The 21,714-nt window shown below is 54.9% G+C and overlaps 1 protein-coding gene across 3 annotated transcripts in view; it reads right to left on the bottom strand.

Annotated features, from left to right (window-relative positions):
• FHOD1 (formin homology 2 domain containing 1) overlaps nt 1-21,112 on the bottom strand; it is a 73,341-nt gene extending 52,229 nt beyond the window's left edge. For all 3 annotated transcript variants that reach the window (XM_084812339.1, XM_084812340.1, XM_084812341.1), the window contains exons 1-3: nt 20,827-21,112; nt 1,838-1,944; nt 1,080-1,144 (exon numbers count right to left, since the gene is read on the bottom strand). In XM_084812339.1, the coding sequence (XP_084668465.1) occupies nt 1,080-1,144; nt 1,838-1,944; nt 20,827-21,027 (373 nt within the window). In that variant the 5' untranslated portion in view covers nt 21,028-21,112. The remainder of the gene's footprint in view (nt 1-1,079; nt 1,145-1,837; nt 1,945-20,826) is intronic.
• Between the last annotated feature and the right edge of the window lie 602 nt (nt 21,113-21,714).

Below are 21,714 nucleotides of genomic sequence, written 5' to 3'. Positions count from 1 at the left end.
CCCACATGGGGAAAATTAGCTGCTCTCCATTCATAATAATTTAGTAGCAGGGGAGCCTGGACAGGGGCAGGAAGCAAGCCTCTCATTGGTTGAGGAGCCCCTGCCAGTTTGAGGACATGCCGTTCTACTCCCCCCTCCTCTGGACTTCCCTGCCCTCCCAGCCCCCTGAAAGTGCTACACAGAGTCAGAAGACCCTGCAGAATGGGGCGAGCTGTGGTATGCGTGTGGGGGGGAATACCCAAAAATCAGGCACAGGGACCTTCCTTGAGCAGAGCCCTTCCTCTTGCAGATCCTGGATCTGGCCCCTTGATTTTAATCTCCCTGGCCCCCCCACACCACCATGTAAACGTTTCTAGTTCTTATGGTTGTGAAGACAAGTCTGAATGCATTTGGAATGAACGCCTGGTGGCATCTCAAGAGCCACCATGGAGATGTGCCATCGATGCGCAAGGCCCGAGACTGCCAGGTGATGGCAGAAGCCCTGCCGGGGTGGGTGCTCAGCACACACAACAAGACAAGGCTCACAGGGACTGCTGGTCACTCAAGCTTTCCTATAAATGCTGAGAAAGATCTGCCTCTGACCATCGTTTCAGAGGTGTAGTTTCAATCATCCAGTTCTCGCCTTTCACATAAATGGGCATGCCCTGGGGGAGGTACCCGGACTCAACATGCAAGTCGCTGAAAGGGTTCCTCTTCCATGTCAAGGCTTGGAACAGCCAGATGGTCCCAGAGAAAGACAACGTTCCGTTTGTGCACCCCTTAAGAAGAGTCTGGGAACCAACAGAACTTGTTCACTTTGTCCACAGTAGCCTGGCCAAGAGGAAGGGAATCTGTGGAGGTGCCAAGCGGTGGCTCAGAGGAGGCAGCAGCCTCTGCTCAGTCCTTCTGCAAAGGCATTTTCTCCAGTGCAAAGTCCTGCACTGGAGCTCCCGAGAGGCAGATGGGAGCCTCAGCAAGACCCAGAGCCTCGCGCTCATCCCCGCCTCGGGAGGCAAGGGCTGACCAGCCAAGGCCTCCCGAGCCAAGCAGAGCCAAGGCTTCCAGGGCCGGGGCCAGGCAAGATCAGGGCTGGGACTCACCAAGGATGGCGTGCACCCGGACGGAGAGCTGCGTGCGCAGGAGCAGGATGGGCCGCCTCCCCTTGCTGCAATGACAAGAAACCAACAGGACTCAGTCAGCGCTGGAAGGCTCAGCCCCAGCAGCGTCCCAATGACCCCTGCAAGCACTGAGAACCACTCCCCTCCTTAACATAACCCCACTTGGGGCGCTCCCAGACAGAGGGCGGGCTCTGAGGGCCACCACCCAAAAGGCCCCGCAGCTATTCCATCCTTTCTTCCTGAACGGATGTCCAGTACTAAGAAAAAGTATGGAAGAAGAAGTGGGAAAACACTGGAGGGTTATGAGTGGAAGATATCATCATCTGGACCCCCCCCACACAAAACTCCACGAATCATGCAGGGCAATAGTGCCAGAAAAGCCTCATCTAGAAGCACCCCAACTCAGAGCCATCTGCTTAAGAGCCACCCCCAACGTCTCTCTCTCTACATTCCACAAGCAGGCCATAAAGGGGGCATCTAAAGAAAACAGAAAACATGCAGGGGCCTTCCCCAACCTGATGGACTACAATTCCCATAATCCCCTAGCCAGCATAGCTACAGACTGTGCATAACTACACTTCTGGATCTGCTTGACTAGATGTTAGACTGTGACCTCTCACACCAGAAAATTAGGGACAGGACTGTCCTCCTAGACTAAGACTCCAGGCAGGCTTGGACTAAGCTCCCCCCCAGGGGTGGTTTGCATGCCCTAAAAGAGAAGTCCTGCCACAGCAATTCACCTGATGTCTTCATAGAACCCTTCCAGCTCATCTTTCTGCTCCAGCAGCGAAAGTTCAAGGTCCAAATAATGCCCAGAAGGCAAGACTTGCAAGGTGCAATCCTCCAGCTGCAAAAGATAAGCACATCCAGACATCACAAGAGCCACTCACCCGCTTGCCCAGGCAGCAACAGGGGAGAACAGCATGTGTAGCTCAGCCAGGGAACAGCCCAGAGAACACCAGGCCAGAGGACCAGCAGGCTGAGCTCTGCCAAGGCTCCCTGCTGCAGGTGGGTTGCCCCTGGACTTCCAGCAGCCTCAGGAAGCCACGTATCCAAGGCAAGATGCTGCGTGGCACAGTGACAAAACACCTGTCGCCGGAGCAGCATCAGCCCCGCCCAAGCTAGGCAGTCACATCTGGCCCCCTGCAGCTAACCAGGCACTACTAATAGCCAAGCAAGATGCTGGCATCATCACAGCGGCAGCAGTAAAAGAGAGGCCCTCGGGGCATATTTTAAGGAATTGTTACTGGGTGTCCATGTTATCATTCAGAGGGCTTGCACATGGAGGCCTCTCTAACATGTATAAGCCCTGATACTTGGATTGAGGCGAAAGTGGTTAAAACCAGAACAAAAAAGCCTGGGAGTGAATACAGCCTTGCAAATGCATTTATACAAGTTACTAGCCTAGCAGAATTCTAACTAGCCTGCCCACCCGCCCGCCCACCCACCTGTAAATACATGAATTAAAAAGCATCATCACCATCATCCCTAAAACTCTAATTTCAGAACTCAGAAAAATTGGTTGAAAACAAAACTGTACTCATACTACAAAAATATATATATTTGAGGATTATTTTTATATCTGTTTTGCAGTAACTTAAAGAAGGCATTACAAAAAAACTGCATAGCCCACACTAGAAGCTAAAAACACTGAATTCTCCAATGCCAAAACTTTAAGATCACAGAAGAATTGTTCTGGGATTAGACAGGACTGAAAATAAAATATTTGTTATTTTTATATTTTGTGGTAAACAACAATGCTTTACCTTTCTGCAATGAAGGTTTTCTCTCCCCCCAGGCCAACCACAATTTCAATACCAAATTGAGTCACTAATAACAAAATCCCACAGAACCCACTAAGAATATTTGAAGGGCAGGCCCACCCCCAAGTAAACAGCCACAGACGTATATATTAGATCAAATTACTTTTCCTGGAAATTAAGGCCTGGCCTCTGAGCATATACAGAATTTGCTTCCCATATCCTGGCCCACTTTTCACAGATCAGACAATCACTCGTTGGTTAAACAAACAGTCCCTTACAACTTGGGAGGGCGACCACCCAAGAGACCATCCGGCCCAGAGAACCAGCGCCTGCCCTAAGAGAGATACAGGCCCCATCTGCTGCTGCTCAAGTCCCGTCTCCTGTCCCCGAGTGCCCCCCACGGCCGAAAGACGGCACTAGTCGCTCTCTCGTGCCGCACAAAGGAGGATTTGCTTCTCATCTGCCCCCTGGATGAAGGAGGCCTCGACTCTTCTCTTCTGACTCCTCCGGCTCCCTCTCTGGCACAAACATCCCTTTGCTCCCAAGAATCCACCAGGCAGCCATAGTTTGTAATGTTATTACAGCTTGTAATGTAATCCAGTTCTGGGCACCACACTTTAAGAAGGATGCAGACAGGCTGGAGAGGGTTCAGAGGAGGGCAACAAAGATGATCAAGGCACTAGAAACAAAGCCCCATTTTTATTTATTTATTTTATTTATTATTGCATTTATATCCCACCTTTTTTCCTCTTGCAAGGAACCCAAGGCGGCTTACATTATCCTCCTCCTCTCCATTTTATCCTCACAACAACAACCCTGTGAGGCAGGTTGGGCTGAGAGTGTGTGACTGGCCCAAAGTCACCCAGTGAGCTTATAAGGAGAGACGGAAAGAACTGGGCAGGTTTAGCCTTGAGAAGAGAAGACTGAGGGGAGATAGAGTAGTGCTCTTCAAGTACTTGAAAGGTTGTCACAGAGAGGAAGGCCAGGATCTCTTCTCCATCAGCCCAGAGTGCAGGACACGGAATCATGGGCTCAAGTGACAGGAGGCCAGATTCCGGCTGAACATCAGGAAAAGCTTCCTGACTGTTAGAGCAATATGACAACAGAACCTGTTCCCTGGGGAGGCGGTGGGCTCTCCCCCACTGGAGGCCTTCAAGACGAGGCTGGACAGCCACCTGTCAGGGATGCTCTGCCTTGGATTCCTGCACTGAGCGGGGGTTGGACTCGAGGGTCTTACAGGCCCCTTCCAACCCTACTATTCTATGATTCTGCATCTAAAGAACAATATTGACAACATGAAGCATCCAAATATGAGTAGCTTGGACAAGAGGAAAAAACACTGTGGAAAGGTGTTCAACAAACAACTCAGCAGAAAATAGCATTATTCACCTGCACTGCTGCCGCCTCTGCAGCACCTAAGTCAAAATCAGGCCCCAAATCAGCAGTACGGCCATCTATTTCTCCAGAACCCACTGCAGAGAAAAACACCATTGCTGCAATTTCTTATGATCTGCAGCCACCAGCTGTACCTGAACCTGTAGCAGTTCAGCGTAAGGAGTTGATCTGTGCAGAATCTACTGAGATCGGTCCTAAGTCTCAGTCTGCTGTTGCTGCACAAGCACATGGGCACGCAAACACAAAAGGAAGAAACAGAAGAGTCACAGCCCCGCACAATGACAAAGGTAGATTATTCTAGTAATCTTGCGCGTCAGACTTCAAGCACAGCATCATGTTGGTATAGGGGTCATAAAATGGACCTGGAGAAGAAGAAATGGAACCCATGAAGAAATGCAGTTTTCTAAATAAGTCAGCTGAAGTAGATGGAAAGCGCAAAAGGCCTTACGTCTGCTGCATTACATGCAAAACATGAAACAGAAGCTGCTAAATTTTCTAAAAATGGGTCAATGAGATCCAAGTTGAAAGCAAGCAGAAACTTGGAACACGAATTGAACATCTGGGATTCAAGGCGCACAAAGCTGCATCAGAAGCAAGTGAACCTGCGTGACTGCCGGACAAGCGCCCTTGGTTGGAAAGTCCGACACAGCATGGAGCAGGTGTAGGGAGTCACCTGATTGCCCTACGCATTGGTGTGTGTGATATTCGCTATTGGAAACATCGACGGCTCGTTCATGGCGAGCGCATTCATTGGCAGCATGGTGAGCACAATCAGTGCAAGCACAGCTGAGTGCCAACAACTGGGATGTCCGGCTTGATCCTCTTCAGCCCTATGGTCCAGCTTTACGCTACAGAGTAAATGAAACTGAACACTGAAAATACAGCTAAGTATGCTTACTGGCCTAGCAACATACTTTCGAACAAATTTAAATTCCTACACCGAATACCATACGTTTTCCCTGAACGCCACACATTTCCTTCATACTTTGAAGTACATTTTGCAGAGCATGCAAGAAATCTCATCAATGCCGTTTTACATAATCTTCCAGGATGGAGAGGTGTCTGGGAACAGCTGTCTGATTCTAAAGAGCAAAATGAAAAATATACTACTACTGGACTGCTGAAGACCTGGACCTCAAAGTCACAGCAAGTTCCGTTAGCAGGACTGATGGAATGCGTAACACTTGCATTCCAAGACCTGCAAAAAGCATTGCAGAGGACCACCTTCATTCTACCCCATATCCCGACTGCAAGAGACAATGTCCTTCGAAAACTTGACATCATTAGTGGTGGCCCTGCGCCAGATGGTGAGGAAGAGAATTTCTGGGGCTGTGCTGGGACCCCCCGGACTTGCTCTGGAGGCAGATTTGGAGCTTCCAAATTGACCCCAACTGCCTCAGGCCAATCTGGAGCCAGGCCAACCCGCTTCAGCCTCCAGATCCAAAGTGGGGTCTGGATAGCCAAGGCGCCCCCTGTGTGAGCCCCCTGCTCTTCTTTACCTGGACCCGTGGGCAGTGCCTGTAGCCATCACCATCTTGGGGTGCGTTCCCATTTTCCTTTAAAACTGTGACTCGTCTTCTTCCGGTAAGTAAATGGTGTGCAGACTGCAGCTGTAAAGTGGCCATCTATGCAATATTACAGGTGCAAATGGGTCTAAACCCACACTCCCCAGGAGCAAGGGGCTTGGCAGCAGGGTAGGCAGCTGTCTGGATCGGGCTGAAGCAGCCCAAGGTGCTTCGGAGCAGTCCCACCTGCTTCAGGCAACTCCCAACCTGCTCTGGAACTGGACCACTTTGGCCTGCATCACCCTGATCTGCTTTGGGACTTGGGCCAAAGCAGTGCACAGCCCTATTCATCTTCTCAAAAAACAGTAATGAGATTGACATATCTGTAGATAAAGAAGAGGAAGAGCAGCGGTGTAGTAGTACGCAAAACGTGCCGCATGTTACGACTGGAAGATGTTCATGGTCTGCTGTAAAGTAGAGGTCCTGTCACCATTCATGAACTTTCGCCACATCAGACTGTAAGTAGAAGAACTACAATACTATCTCAAAGATGTCTTCCATTTTGACTGTGCTGACACCTAAAGAAATAATCTCCACTGGTTGAGCCCATTTTTGGTAAGGAGGCTATGGCAGAATTTTTTTCAAGTGTCTGCGATAACTGGCCAGCAGTTCAGGAAATACCAGAAATAGACACTCCAGACTGTGGCATAAAATATTCTAATAAGCTGCAGAAGCTTGTTTGCACTTCAAGTTTACTACAGAAATTGCTTGCTTCAAATTTGGTACTGTCTCCCCACTCTATGACAACAGAGAGAGCAGTTCCTCATGACAATCAAATAAAGTCTCCTCACTCCTCCACCAAGTCTCCTCCTTGGTAGAAGAATCTATGAATGCAAGACTGTTGTTTCACTGAATGGCAGAGGTGCTGCTGCTTATCATCCATGCCCCGCTATAGCGGAATTCTTACCAAAAAAAGAATGAAGATAGCCAGACATCGCAGTGTAGCGGGAGAGAGATTTTGTTAAGAAGTGTTTCAGAAAGACTGGTGGTTTGTAAGAACCCTGAGAATTATTGTGTTATGTGCCCCATATGTTCTACAGTTTCTATTCCATTCTGTTAACACTTCGTACCTCTGGTCTGTGTTTCAGCAGCTTCCAATGTGAATTTGAGTTCTTGGTTCACTGATTACATTTTGTAATCAATGTCCACGGGGTGTCCATTTGGACACACAACTATTACTTAAAAATGTCTTGGAGGTCCTACAAAAGGTGCCCACAGCATCCAACCTCTTCTCTGTTCAAGTCTCTGCCACTGGCCGGGTGGCTTCCACAGTTCCCTCTTCTATGCTTGCATGGCCCAGGCCCTTGGAGCCTGGGGGATCATATCCACACTTGGGGACGATTCTCCATAGGTGAGAAGCAAAACCATGTGATGGGCCGGAGGCGACCTACCGCTGAACTCAAATAAGGAAGGCAGGGTGGGGGAAGCTCAGCCCAAATCCAGCCCTCCAGGAAGCCCCCCCGTGTCTCACCAGAAAGCCACACCCTTTCCCTGGCCACACCCCTCCCCCCACTGCCAGTCCTTTGGTGGCTTCCCAGCTTTTGCATAGCTTCTCCATCCCAAAATGGCTCTCTTGAGGCTTAGTTCCAGGCAGCAAGAGCTTTACGCTGGGGGAGGGGCGTGGGGGTATTTTTGGCCCTGCCCCTGAAGAACTTCTCCAAAGTGGAATTTGGTCTTTGGACTGAAAGAGGTTTGACCCCCAGATGCAGGTGTCTTGTCCTGTTTATACTGATTTTATGATTTGTACATTTTAACGGTGTTGTAAGCTGCTCTGAGAATCCTGTGGGTCGAAGAGCTAGCTGGGTAGCAGATGCCAAAAAGACCTAAAACATTACACTCTCAATGGAAGTGTTGAGTAAGCGTCCCAATTTCCAGATTCGTGCATGCGCACAGACACGCAGCAGCGTACCGGGATCCCGTTTTCAGAAAGTCTTTTGACTCTAAGAGGGCTAGAAATACACTGCTGGGAAACATCATGAATGCAGAGAGATACTCAAAAAGCCACGCCCAGGGCAAAGGTCTGGATCACCTCATGCTCGTGGGATACAAATAGCCACAAAGGGGTTATGTTTTTAAAGGCCCGCACAGAGGAGAGCAACGCATGCAACCATGAAGACTCTTCGTCCCTCCCTCAACTGTCGCTGCCTGCAGCCATTCCGGCAGGCTGAAGAGGGACGAGGCACATCCCACCAGCCCTGCTGAAAGGCCCCTCCATTCCTCTCATCCCTCCCCATCCTAGAAGCAGAGCTTCCAAATCCCGGGACGTCCTAGTTCCCCTCTACTCAGCACTGGTTAGGCCTCATCTGGAGTACTGTGTCCCGTTCTGGGTACCACAGTTCAAGAAGGATGCAGGCAAGCCGGAGAGGGTTCAGAGGAGGGCAACGAAGATGATCAGGGGACTGGACACAAAGCCCTATGAAGAGAGACTGAAAGAACTGGGCCTGTTTAGCCTTGAGAAGAGAAGACTGAGGGGAGATATGATAGCACTCTTCAAGTACCTGAAAGGCTGTCACAGAGAGGAAGGCCAGGATCTCTTCTCCATCCTGGCCCAGCCCAAAGTGCAGGACACGGAATCATGGGCTCAAGTGACAGGAAGCCAGATTCCGGCTGAACATCGGGAAAAACTTCCTGACTGTTGGAGCAATACGACGATGGAACCCAGGACCTAGGGAGGTGGTGGGCTCTCCCACACTGGAGGCATTCAAGACGAGGCTGGACAGCCATCTGTCAGGGATGCTCTGACTTAGATTCCTGCACTGAGCGGAGGGTTGGACTCGTTGGCCTTGTGGGGCCCTTCCAACCCTACTATTCTACGATTCTATGATTCTATGCTATTCATCCCGTTTCCCTTGTGCGTCGTGCCTGTAGACTGCAAGCCTGTGGGCAGGGGCTGCCTTCTTTACTTACAGCATGTGAGCCGCTGTGGGAGCATTTTTCGCTGGGGGCAGAATGAAAATACTTCAAACCAATAAATATGTGGCTGTCCTGCAGAGTCAGACCATAGTTCTAACACAATACTGTCTGTCTGTGGCTCTCGAGGCCTCTGGAGAGCAAACGTCCCCAGCCAGGAGCCCTTGAAAATCCCAGAGACCACCTGCAGGCAGAGCAGGGGCCCTCCCCTGCCCCCATGCTGCACCCAATTCCTCCCAGGACGAGACAGACGGGTCAAGGGATGCTCACGCTGCTTGCACACCGGGCCAATATCAAGTCGAAGGTGATTCACCACCACGGACGAGCGGCAGCATCTCCACTGAAGCCTCCTGCCTGCCAGCCAGGGAGTGGTGGGAGCCGCCTCTGTCTGCCCACAATCAAACCTAGACCACTGAAGCAGGCAAGTCCTACGGCAAAGGGAAATCCATCATGGCCGCAGGACAGGTGGACCTGGGCCTGGGCCACCACCTCTCCCCCAGTTCCTCCTGGCACAAAGACTAACTTGCTCCCCACACATCCCCCTCGTTCATTTGCTGTCTCTCTAATGGCAGCACAGACTTATAGACCATCTTGCCAGGGCCATCGGTGCTGGGGGGCTTCCAGACGGACCACTCTTGGCACTACCAAAGAATAGACACTGCACAGCTGGTTCAACTTTCCCTGGACTCTTTGTGCTGTAAGAAGAGGCAGAAAAATGGAAGGGGGCATACAGGAGGGTTACAAGTGCAGAACGCTGTCGTCCGGACCCCACCCTTGTGAGATTCTGTGAATGAGGCAGGGCAATTGCACATAGCAGCTGCGGCTGGAAGCACTGGTCGACGTTTGCCTTTGTCCTAAGAGTTCTCGTTCTCTAAACAAAGCACCGGGTGGGGGCCTCTCTGGGAGAGCGACAATCCTAGGATCTGCCTCCCCAGTAACAGCCACTTCCCTGGCATAAGCCACACAGGCCGCTGCTGCTGGGGGCGGGGCAGGTGTTGGCATCGCTGCGAGCCACCGGGGGGGGGGGAGGCAGCGCTTCCCACAACGGAGTGGGCAAAGGGGGCACCTGCCCGCCAGAGGGTGCCACCCGCCACAGCTGCCCTGGGCGCAGGGGAGGGGGAGCGGGCGCAGCCCCTGGCCGGAGCAGCAGCTGGCTCGCTGGGCCGAGTGCGCTCTCTCCGCTGCGCTGGCTCATCACAGGATGCGGCAGCTCCCAGCCATTTCCAGATCCATGACAGCCTCCAGGGGAATGCCGGGGCCAATAACGAGAACCATGCAGTGAGGGGAGCATGTACTTCAGCACCCCCCCCCCACAGACTAAATGCCAGCGAGCGGCGGGGGAGTAAAATTCAAGTACATCTGGCAGCTCTAAACTACAGACTTTAGCTCCATTTCCAAAGCGCAGGTCTGGATGGGACACCTCCCATCACACACAACACGACGTGGCTCAGGGCAAGAAAGGGGGGGCGGCGCTTCTCCACAGGGGTCGGTCCCTCGCCAGGCCCCTGGGTGGCTGGATGCATCCAGGGGCACGCGCGCAAAGGAGAACTGGGGCAGGGAAGGTGCCCAAGCCGCGCAGGAAGGCAAGCGGGAGATCTAGGTTTCAACCCCAGGGCTCGCTGGCCTGGGCCTCCCTCCAAGCTCAGGCAATGCAGAGGCAGGCCAGGAGGCAGGCCTGTCGCGCCAAGGGGCGGCTGCTCCCCTCCAGCCACGTTCTTGGCAGAAATGCTGCTCAGACCGGGGGGGGGGGCGGGGTGGCCAGGGTCCAGCCAGGGCCAGGGCAGCTTCCAAGGCTGCTGCCAGCCCTCTCCAGCCCCACCCCACCTTTGGGGGTAGGCACAGGCGGTCCCAGTCAAGCCACTGACCAGCCGGGGAGCTCAGTCTCTGGGTGGCTTCAAGGGAAGGCGGGAGGACATACTGCAGGCTGGGCCAGGAGGGCAGCCTCCTCTTTGGGGGCTGCTGGGGTCATGGCCTGATCCCCTTCAGGGTTTCTTCCACAAGCAGCAACACACCTTCCTCCTCCTCCATAGTCCATCAGACAAAAGCGAGCATCATGGGTACAAACGAACCCCCCACCTGCAATCAGAAACAGAGAATCTCTCATAGGGATTTGGGCATTCTGTTCATAGAAGCAGCAGGTTTCTCGTCCTCATGTTTGCAGAGCAACACAGACAGTATCTGATAAAAGCTCACCTGCCAAAGATGTCTAGGTGGGCAGGGAGTCCAACACTCTTTACCCAGCCTGGTGCCCTCCAGATGTGTTGGACTGCCACTCCCATCATTCCAAACCGGGTAATGATGGGAGTTGTAGTCCAGCACATCTGAAGGGCACCAGGTTAGAGGAGGCTGCTCTAAGACCTCCTGTGGGTACTTCCCCGCTGCCCCCCCTAGCCAGCCTTGGGTCACAAATCGAGCCCATCTCTTCCTTGTCTGCACTGCTGCTCCATCTTGCCCCTCTACGCCACAGGTAGCCCTCACCCCCCACCACGTGGCCAGAAGGGTTCAGCGCCCACCCCGGGACAAACACGCCTGCTGATTCAGCACGTGGGCCCCACAGAGCCTGGTCCCAGGCCAGGCACCTCATGCCCCTGGCTGCTCACCACCCAGAGGCCAAGGGGCGCTGGGAGTGCAGCCGGCACCTCGGGCCACGAGCACGGAGGTCAGCAGCACCCAGGGGCGCGGCATGCACAGGCAGGGCTCCCCAGAGGCCCGCGCATTGGCACGGGAGGCAGGGCGCGCCTCATCCCCCACATGCAGCTGTGGGCCGGGACAGGCCCTCCGGGGAGACGACGCCCATGCCACAGAGCCCCTCCGCAAGGGCGGCCCAGGCCCCGTCGTGGCAGGCAGGCGGTAGGGAGGAAGAGGGGCGCCCTACATGATGGCAAGGGGGGAGCGGGCTTGAGGCAGTCACGCCAGGCTGTCTCAGAAAGGGCTGCCTGCTCAGCGGCAGGGCTCCCCAGGGCTCACGCCGCCACAGCTATTCTGGGCCCCTGCGCAGCACTTGGCCTCCTGGCACAGACTCAGAGCCTCCCCTGGGATTCGCAGCCCAGGCAGAAGCATTCCAGAATAGACTCCGTGGGTTGGGGGGGGGGGGGACTGCTCAAGTTCATGCTTGCAGCACAAGGCTCATACTTCTCTTCGGGCAGATGGCAGGAGAGGAGACGACACAAAGCCAGGTGGCCAGTCCTCGTGCCAAGAACAGCACACAGCAGGGGCCGAGGATCAGGAACAGCCCCCCGACACACACACAGAGGGAAAAGTGCATATAAGGGGATGGCACTGGGTGTACTTGGAAGGTTTATATTTGATATTCCCAGATGAAGTGATTGGGACATGCTCCCAAGGAAAATCTGACTCCTCTGGACACAGAAGTTAACCTCTGAATGCTGGCCGCTGCCTAGCAAAGAAGAACCGTCCTGAAAGGACTGGCGTTCATTATGCAATTGCGTTGCTGCTACCACACCAGCACAAAGCCCGCTGCTAGGGCAGGACCCCCAGCCTTTGGGGGCCACGGACACATTTGGAATTCTGAGAGCATCATAGGCTCTCTCGCAAGATGGCTGCTGCGGGACTTGCCCATTCATAAAATGGGCACCATAGGGGGCAAGGCTGGTTAAAAAATACTCTTTTCCCAAAGGGCACCTGGGGAGACGGAAAGAAAAGCTGGCCGAGAGCCCAAGTCCAAGGCAGAGGTCTGAGCTCTAAAGCACGAAAGCCCTCTTCCCAAGGCAAGCGAGGATGGTGCCGGAAGGCCGCCCTCCACCTGGCTGCAAGCCAGCCACCCAGCCTAAAAAGGCACACGGAAACCTCTTAACCAGAGAAGGATCGGGAGGGGCGGGGGAGGGGCCGGGTCAAGAGGTGTCCTCGAGCACCACACGGGGCCCCGGGGTCGTAGGCAGTTCCATCAGGTGCACCCACCACCAGGATGGGGCGCTTCTCCATGGGGCCAACGGAATTGTGGGGGCGACACTCCCTCGTCATTGCAACAGGGGTAGGTTCTGCAAACGCTTGAAACGGCTATGGGCAAACAGCCTTGTGTCGGAAGCTGGGGTGTGGCTCATCTCCCGAAAGTATCTTTTGTACTCTGACGGCCAGCCTAGCACACGCACTTCAGAAACTGATTATTCTTGTAAAGGCAACAAGAGGGTGGTAGGCAAAGATAGTTATGAACCTACTCCTCTAGTTAAAGTAATTTTCTGGAAACCCCAATAAAAAACAGAGATTTCAGCTCAGATACAACCCAAGCCTGTTGATGCTTTTTTACATTTTTAATGAGAGTTGCACTTAAGTTTGAAACACTGACTAACATAAACACATCACAGAGATTATAAAATTACATATTAAAAGTTCACTCTGACCCTGGGCATGCTTCATGGAAAGCAAGGCCTGCTGAGTTAAGTGGTGGAGTAGTCCCAAGGCCGGGCCTCTCCTTTGCCACCAGTGTGAAGGGCGAGGGAGCTGCTCAGCTCCGAATGCCACTAAAGGCCACGCGGGTGACAAAGCCCACGTTCCAAGGCACAAGGCTAAATGGGCCTGCGGAACACCCACTTATCTGCGACTGGTGCAGAACGCGTTGAGAAAGAGTGCGTGCGCAACTCGTCTTTCCAACACCAATTCAAACACTTCTGAACAATGTGCACCACCTTGCACTCTCCCCTATCTCCACCTAAAGATGTGAAGGCCAGAAAAATGGGGAAAATGAGGAAATTTGGGTGGAAATGGGCTTTCCATTTTTGCCCCAAGGATTTTTGGGAAATCCAGGGTGGGGGGAATGGTTGTTTCCCCCCTGAATTTGTGAATGTTTTCTAGCATTTTGCAGGCCCTCACATCTCTACCCCATCCTGCATATCCTCAGACAGGCCAGAGAAGCAGGCAGGTCATCAAGTACTACAAACACCATAGAGACCTATTCTAACAGTGATGCGTTTAGAAAAGCTTACAGGAGTGGGAAATCATCAGGCCAACACTGCCCTGGTGTAGGATCCTCTTCTGCACATCATCTTTACCTTGAACTCATGTAATGCAGATCACACAATGCCACATGAAAGCAGTGGGAGCAATTGGGGAGCCCATCCTGGAGACAGCTCCAGATGATTCAAGCAAGACAGCAGTTATGCAGGCAGGCAGCACCACCATCCCATGGGCGCCAACCTGACCAGGGGGCATCAAGCCATGCCGCAATAGGTTCATGCTCCTCTGGAACGAGGAGATGGGTAGCACTTGGTGATGCCCCCTTCTCTCTCTCTCTCACTCACACACCAAAGCAAATATGCACCATTCTCAACCTGCGTTGTTAAAGTCATTCACCTCTCTCATCACTTCTGCCAAGGGGGCAGATAGGGAGGGATGCACGTGGGAACATTATAAAGGGAGAAACAGCACAATCTGGCTTGATTTGTGGCCCCTCCTTCCCTCCTGGTATGCAGTCTGCAGGGTGGATGATGGCAACTCTGTCAATGCATACGGGAAGCATACAAGGAGAGCGGAGCTTGGGAGGTTCTGACTCAAGAGTGCTTCCAGAGGAGGCTCTTATTGAGCAATGGCCTTGCCTCATTCACAGAAGGTCCACACAACGACATCTTCAACTGGTAGCCCTCCCATGTATTCCCAATGCTTCTTTCATCTCTTTTCTTACCAGGAAATATCCGCTAAGGGAGGGAATAGCTGCACAAGGCCTCTGAGGGTTAGGGCTGGGAGCCCTCCATCTGGAAGCATCCCAGGACATATGAAGCTTGAGACAACGAAGCATCCAAGCAGGGATATTGCAGGTGGAGATGCAGACTGAAGTGAGGGGCAAAGAGATGGAGCTGGGTGTCACCTGCGTACAGGGGACACTGAAAGCCCTCAGATGTGATGAGACCACCCAGAGGCAGTATGCAGAGAGGGAAGAGCAGAGGGCTAAGGACATAGAGAGCGAACACAGAGGAGGAGCTTCTTCCTATGGAAATGTGGAAAGAACATCCAGACAGGCAGGAGGAGAACCAGCTAAGGGCATAACCACGGCGGCCTCAGGCATAAAGGGAACGGAGCCGACAGCGTGATCAGCTGTAGCAGAGGCAGCAGAAAGGTCAAGAAGCATGAGGACCAACAGAGATGTTAAGTTTTTGCACTGAGGGGGGAGCTTATCAACTGCTTTTCCGAGGGCGGTTTCAATGGAGTGCAGCAGGCGGAAACTAAAGATGTAAAATTTCAGGAATCTGAAAGCCATGATGGGGAGGATTTGGGGGGGGGGGTATGAAATATGCTTCCTTTCTTATCAAACCTAATTTTTTTTAATTTTTATTTACTTACATTATTTATATCCTGCTGATTCAACACAAATTTATGTTCCCAGGGTGGCTAACAAAGCAGTAAGACACAAGTTTTAAAAATAGAAAAAATAAGGCTCACAAGTACAAACAAAAACTAAAACAGGAACAATCCATTCAGAAAGACAGTAAAATCAAAACTTCTCTAAGTGAAAAAGTGCTAACATTAACCATAAAATGCATCATTTTATAATCGTATTATAACTATACTATATAACTAAGCATATAAAATTTGGAATGTTGATGAAATATACAGAGCATTTCTATGACACATTTTTAGGTCACATTTTAGAGTAAAAAACTCTACTAAGGCAGTTTACATAAAAGAACCCTATGCACTTTTACTAAGAAGTAAGACCCATTCTGTTTAGTGAAGCTGACTTGCAGGTAAGCATGCATAGGACTCCAGCCTCAAAAGTATAATGCCTTACAGTGCAATCCTATACAGCCTACTCAGAAGTAAGTGCTATTGCGTTCAATGGCATATCATCCCAGGAAAGTGTATATAGGATTGCACTCTTTAAGTTTTCTACAAGCAAAATTGTAAATATACTCAATACTAGAGGGAGTACACATGCTATAAACTGCTGCACCCTATGCTGCCTAAGAACATGTATCTTCTTTTTTGATCTTGTTCACACATAATGCAAATCTATGGTTTATTTAATTGTTGTTGAATTTATTATTGAATTCTGGGTTGTCATGATGAGTGACACTAACAACCCAGCCGCACTAACAAACCACTTTTTTTTAAACCACAAACAGTCCTGAAAGAGAACCCATGGCTCTTTTAAACCATAGGTCGTCATTACATGTCAACCCAGAATCATGGGTTGTTCATGGGTTGTTTCGCCAGGTTACAGAGGCAGGGAGTGAGAGTGGTTAAAAAAAAACCCAGCCACTCCACATATCAGTAGTACAGTGCCACAAAGGCATTTGGGATACAAGAAGGCAGCAGGTGAAGGAAGAGGGAAACCAACAATCCAAGAATTGAGAAAACAAATTGTTTGATCATCTGCCAGACAATCCCTGGACAGAACAATAAACCATAGGTTAAATAAACCATGGTTTAGCATTATATGCAAAGCAGGTCATTGTCGTCTGAGAAATAGGAAAACTAGAAATTGAAAATACAAACCACACATTGTAAACAAAAGAAAACAGACTCCGAGTCACACGGTATGAGAACAGGAAGTTAAACTTTGTAACTGAAAACACTGAACTCTACAGTATGCTCAGGAATTATCATTCTCTAATGCTGCATATTGATTTACATGAAAAATTTCACAGCATTTTTAGTACAAACCTTGTCTTAAAAAGCATTTCACTCATTCCAAGAGAAAGTGTTTCATTGGAGGTTTTTTTCATTGTTCCCCAAAATTTCCTTTAAAAAAATTGCAGGAAACCCTTGGGGAAAAAAGTACACAACACTCTTCTTCTCATCCCCAGTGAAAACCAGACTGAAGGACGTCAAGAGGGGAGCTGGAGGAGAGTCTGAACAGCAGGAGGGAACAGCATGAGCTAGGAGTTCAGAGGCAATGGGCAGAACGGCAATGGGGCAGGGCAGGGAGATGTGCATTTCTGAAAAGGGAAACAACATGTTTGAATACACTTGGGAAGGAGCCCAAGCAGAGAGGTGGGTTGACTGTGTGGGGGAGAGGAAGTATACTGGCAGCGGAGTCGGCAGCCAGGAAACGTGAGGGGAGGGGATCCGGAGTTGTTGTGCAAGTCTTGGAAAACAACTTCAAGTTACGTGAAAGGGTGTGAGGAATCATGACCAACGCCACACTCGTGGGCACTTTCCCTGATGGTCTTCGAAGGCAGCAGAGCGGGGGGGATCGTGGCTGCGCAGCAGGGCCCTGGCTCGGCCTGTGGAAGGCCCCGGTTCAACCCCCAGTGGCAATTCGAGGTAGCACTAGAGGAGGGTCCTGCCTGAAACCCGGGAGGGCGGGCCGTTGCTGCTATCGGTCTTGGCAATGCTGGCCTAGATGGGAAAGGGTCTGTCTGGCTCGGGACAAGGCAGCCTCTCGCATCCCGGGGTGTTTTCCAGTTCAAGGGCCTCACTCCCTCAGAGTAGGGATGTACGAAAGTCACCTTTTTGAAGGGTGACATTCGCGGTGGGAGGAAGGTGCTCCATCCCTCCCCCCGAAATTCTCTCCAGCCGGCTCAGCTCGGCGGAGATTCCACAGAGCCGCCGGCCGGGGCCGCCTGCAGCCGGACAACCACCTGCTGGGCAGCCTGCAGGGATGCAAATTTGCATCCCCGTATTTTGCTGTGATAGGCTACGTAAATATTTACGGCTGCGGATAGGCTGCAGATACGGCCACCATTCGCAAGTCAGCGCGAACGGCAGCAGGAAGGTGTCCCATTTCGCGCACCTTTCACGGGGCGGGGGGGGGGGGGGCTTCGTTCCGCCATGGATTTCGGGGGGCCAAATGCACTGGCATTCAGCCTCACCAAGATCCCTGGCAGAGTTCTCTGACATCCCTACCTCAGAGTCACCTTCTGGGCGCCATGGGCCAGCAGCGGGCAGGGTTAAGGCCACGGTCCCGCCTCATTCACATGCCCTCCACACACAGCCATTACTCTTGAGCTCATTTTGAAATGCGCCTCACAGACCCCGACTCCAGAATCTCCATTTCGTCCCCTGAGGCTGATCAAGCGGGGCTCAGGGTCAGCCAGGGCAAGGCAGGAGCAGTGGGCGCCGACGGCCAGAAGCAGCCCTCGCCGCATCTGGAACCTGCAAGCGTCTCCCTGACCACCGAGTAGGTTAGGGAGACGCTTCTCTGCTGGGGAATCCGCCCTTGGGGGGAGGTGGTCCGTCCCTCCCCCCAGAATCCTCGCCGGCCAGCTCCACTCCACAGTGATTTCGCAGAGCCGCCGGCCAGCTCCGGAGCGTCAGTGATTCGGCCGCCACTGGCGTGCCGCATCGCTGGCTGAGGCTGACTCCAGATGCAAATGGCGTCCACTATGCCATTTGCGGCTGTAAAGCCCTTAGATTAAGCTAAATGCAGCCATAAATGGCTGCTACACCATTTGCATCTGTGGTTTTTCACACAATAGGCTAGCAGACACCATTTGCGGCCGTAAAGCCCTTAGTTTAAGCTAAAGGCAGCCATTTACAGCTGCATTTAGCTTAACCTAAGAGCTTTATGGCCACAAATGGCGTAGTGGATGCCATTTGCGTCTGGAGTCAGCCTCAGCCAGCGATGCGCCATGGCAATGGCAGCTGTATCGCTGGTGCTCCGGAGCTGCCGGTGGGGAGGATCCGGCTGGAGAGGATTCCACAGGGAGGCGTAGGTAAGGGATCCTTTCCGCCTCTGGAGGCCGGATTCTATTGAATCCGCCCTCACTGGGGTCCGTGGCGGATTTCTCTGATATCCCTACCACCGAGTCACTATTCCAACCAGAGCATCCCAGGCACATCCTGAGCTGGCCAATCTGGAACTCCAACGGCGGGAGGAATGACGGAGGCCCTGCCACCAGCGCAAGCAGCCACTTTGGCAGCCACTTGGGACAGGCGCCTCCACTCCGCGTCGGGAGAGGTGTTCCCTTGGGGAACGTCAAGAATGAATACAAGTGGGTGATTGTTTCCATAGAGGCATGGGGGGGACTCCACCATTAATTCTTGAACAGCAACCCCACAAGCCCTGGTATCCTGTTCACCTGAAAAATGCTGGCATAACTGCGCGCCCTTGGGAAGAGCCCTCGCTGGACCCCTTCGCCGCCTCCTTCCTCTCTCATTTCCCCCAAGCGCTCTCCATCACCGTTCCTTCTCCTGCTCAGGTTGCCCATCCTCAGGCCCTTGGCCTTTTGAGTTTGCCCCGTGGCAGCTCGGCCTCCAGCGCCTCCCAGCAGATGCCCCCCACCCCCTCGCGTGTCCTTTCTTGGCACCAGATGCTCCCCTGCCACGACCTCCCTTCTTCACTCCAGAAATTCAGTATAAGAGTAGCTTCTGGTCTGAGCTTGTGTTCATCTAATCAACTCTTCCATTCTGGAGTAAAACTGCATTGTAGAGTAACTTCTACAAAACTGCAGGGTAACTTACAATTCTGCATCACAGCATGGACGGGAAGGCTATCAGCAGCTGCTAGCCCTCGTGGCTGTACAGGACCTCCAGCACACAGGCAGTAGCCTATGTATACCAGGTGCTGGGGAACATGGGTGGGAGGTGCTATTCCCCTTGTGTCCTGTTTGTAGGCTTCCCATCAGGCCAGCTGGTTGGCCACTGTGTGAACCGAGTGCTGGACTACATGCACCTTGGTGTGATCCAGCATGGCTCTTCTGATGTTCTCGACATACATGCTTTTCAGTCTTGTGCGGTCACTCATTTCCCGTAAGCGCAGCGTTGCTCTGTGTTGTGCGCCCTGGCACTAAGCCCAAAATCCAACATTACATGTGTCGGTTGGTCACATGCGTGCATGTAATCAGGGGCACGTGGTAACTCCATACCCGAGAAAGGTACCTCCGTGCTGGCCTCGGAGATGGGGGCTTTTCTTCCTCAGCGCAAGCAACGCAGCACGTTGCTAACGGGAAGCCCAGCGCCAGGGCTCGAGCGCCATGCTCCCGCTCCCCCACTTCCCAGCTGGGGCGGGGGGGGGGGGGCTGGAGCTGCTAACAGCTTAACGCCCCCCCACACCTGCTGGGACCCCCGAATACCAGCCCTCCTGGCCCCATCCGCCATTTCACAAAGCACCACATTCCGCACAAAGATGCATTCGGGGGAAGCCTCGTTCGGCTTCCCTGGCTGCCACACCCGCCCGCCCGGCCTCGCCCAGCCCGACGCCCTCCAGGTGGCCGGGGGACTACAGGGGTCGTAGCCCAGCCCATCTGGGGGCAGCAGCGCCCGGCTGGGGAGGCCTGAGCCAGGCCACGAGAACAGCTGCCACGGAGGCGGCTCGGCCGGCGCAGAGCCCGGGCCGGACCCCAAGCGGCTCGGCTGGGCCCGCTTCCCCGCCTCGCCCCACCCGCTCTCAGCCCGGCCAACGAACACGCCACGACCGGGTCGAGCGCAGGCGCGCCGCTGCGTCACGCCAAGGCCGAGCCGCGAGCCCCCGCAGGCCGGCGCTGGGGGCCGGCGCTGGCGGCGCTGCCGGCGAGCCCCAGCCCGCGCCCGCGCCAGGCCCTCCGCTCGCGCCCCCGCCCAGCCATCACGCGCGCCGCGCGCCCCGGCCGAGCAGCCGCTCGCGCTCCGGACAGCCCGCCGCCCCCGCTGCCCTGCGGCGCCCGGCGCTCAAGAGGCCGCGGAGCTCCGGCACCGGCCGCCGACAGACCGGCCCGTTCTTCCGCGGAGCAGGCGGGGCGCGTCCGTCGAGCGGAGGGGCCTCGTGGCCTTCCGGGGCAGCGCGTGCGTCACGGGAGGCGCTCCTACGGCCGCGCGCCTTGGGCCATCGCGAGCGCGTCCGCCGAGGCGCGGCGCGGCCGGCCGGCTTCTGGTCTCCGCGCGATTGCGCCCGAGGCCGGGCGCTTCCAGGCCGGGGCGCCTCGCGGCAGCCCCGGAGGCCCCCCGTGGCGAGGAAGGGGCGATCCGGGGGGCCGGCAGGCTGGGAGCGGGAGCCCTCGTCCCCCGGGCCGGCAGGGCAACGGCGACACAAGAGCGCCTGGCGCCCCGCCAGGGACGGCTGGCGGAACTCCGCGCTGCGCCGCGCGCCTCGGCCCGGGACCCCTCCGGGCGCCCCGTGGGCGAGGAGGGCTGGCGCCGCGCGGGGCGGCCGGGCCGGGCCGGGCCGGCCAGTGCCGCGAGCGCCGCAAGGCAGCCCCGCGCCCCGCCCCGCCCCGCCCCGCTCACCGGCAGCGGCGCGCCCAGCAGGCGATGGAAGGCGGGCACCTGGGCGGCGAGCGGCAGCGCCTCCAGGACGGCCTGGGCGGGCGGGCGGCGCGGCTCCGGGAAGGCGGCGCACGAGAAGGGGTCCCCGTCCTCCAGGTATTGCAGCCGGCACGGCAGCGCCGCGCCCGCGGCAGCCGGCGGCGCCAGGGGCGGCTCGACCATGGCCGCGGCGCGGGGCGAGCGGGGCGGCCGCGCCTGGCCTGCCTCGCCCGCCTGGCTGCCGGCCCCTTCCGGGCCGGGAGCAGCCCCTGGGCGGGGCGACCCCGCCGGCGCCGCGTGAGCCCCCGGGCGGGCGGGCGCGCTCCCCTCCGGGCCGCCCCCCTCGCCCCGCGGGCGGGCCGCGAGCGCCACCCCGCGCGTCCCCCGGCAGGCCGCTTGCCGGCGGAGCGGGTGCTGCGGGCGCCGCCCGGCTCCCCTCTCGGCGGCTCTTCTGCGGCAGGCGCGGGCAGCCGGCGAGCAGGCGGCGCCCGCGGCTCCCGCGTCGCCTTCCGGGGACGAGGCTGGGCGGCGGCGGCCCTGTGGCGGGGAAGAGGCGGCCGAGGCGGCCCAGCAAGCTGCCCGGAAGCACCTGCTTCAGCCCGCCGGGAATCGGCGGGGCCCAGCGGGCTTCTCGCCTTGGCCGGACGCGGCCCCGCCCCGGATGCTCGCGATCCCTCTGGGCTGCGCACCGCCAGGTCACAGCTCATGCCTGCGGCCAGGGACTGGCCCATAGAAGTCACTGATCCAGTGCAGCTATGGTGAAAAGCGCGGGTCCGAATTCTGGAACCTCATGGATGTTCTGGATGTATACATGAGATCCCCCACCATCGAATCACAGATCACATCTATGTCTGCGAAGCTCACCATGAA

The sequence above is a fragment of the Heloderma suspectum genome, chromosome 8 (assembly GCF_057233095.1).
Source record: "Heloderma suspectum isolate Gila_16-S chromosome 8, 16-S_ref, whole genome shotgun sequence".
Lineage (NCBI taxonomy): Eukaryota > Metazoa > Chordata > Lepidosauria > Squamata > Helodermatidae > Heloderma > Heloderma suspectum.
This window is presented reverse-complemented; position numbering and strand designations above follow the sequence as displayed.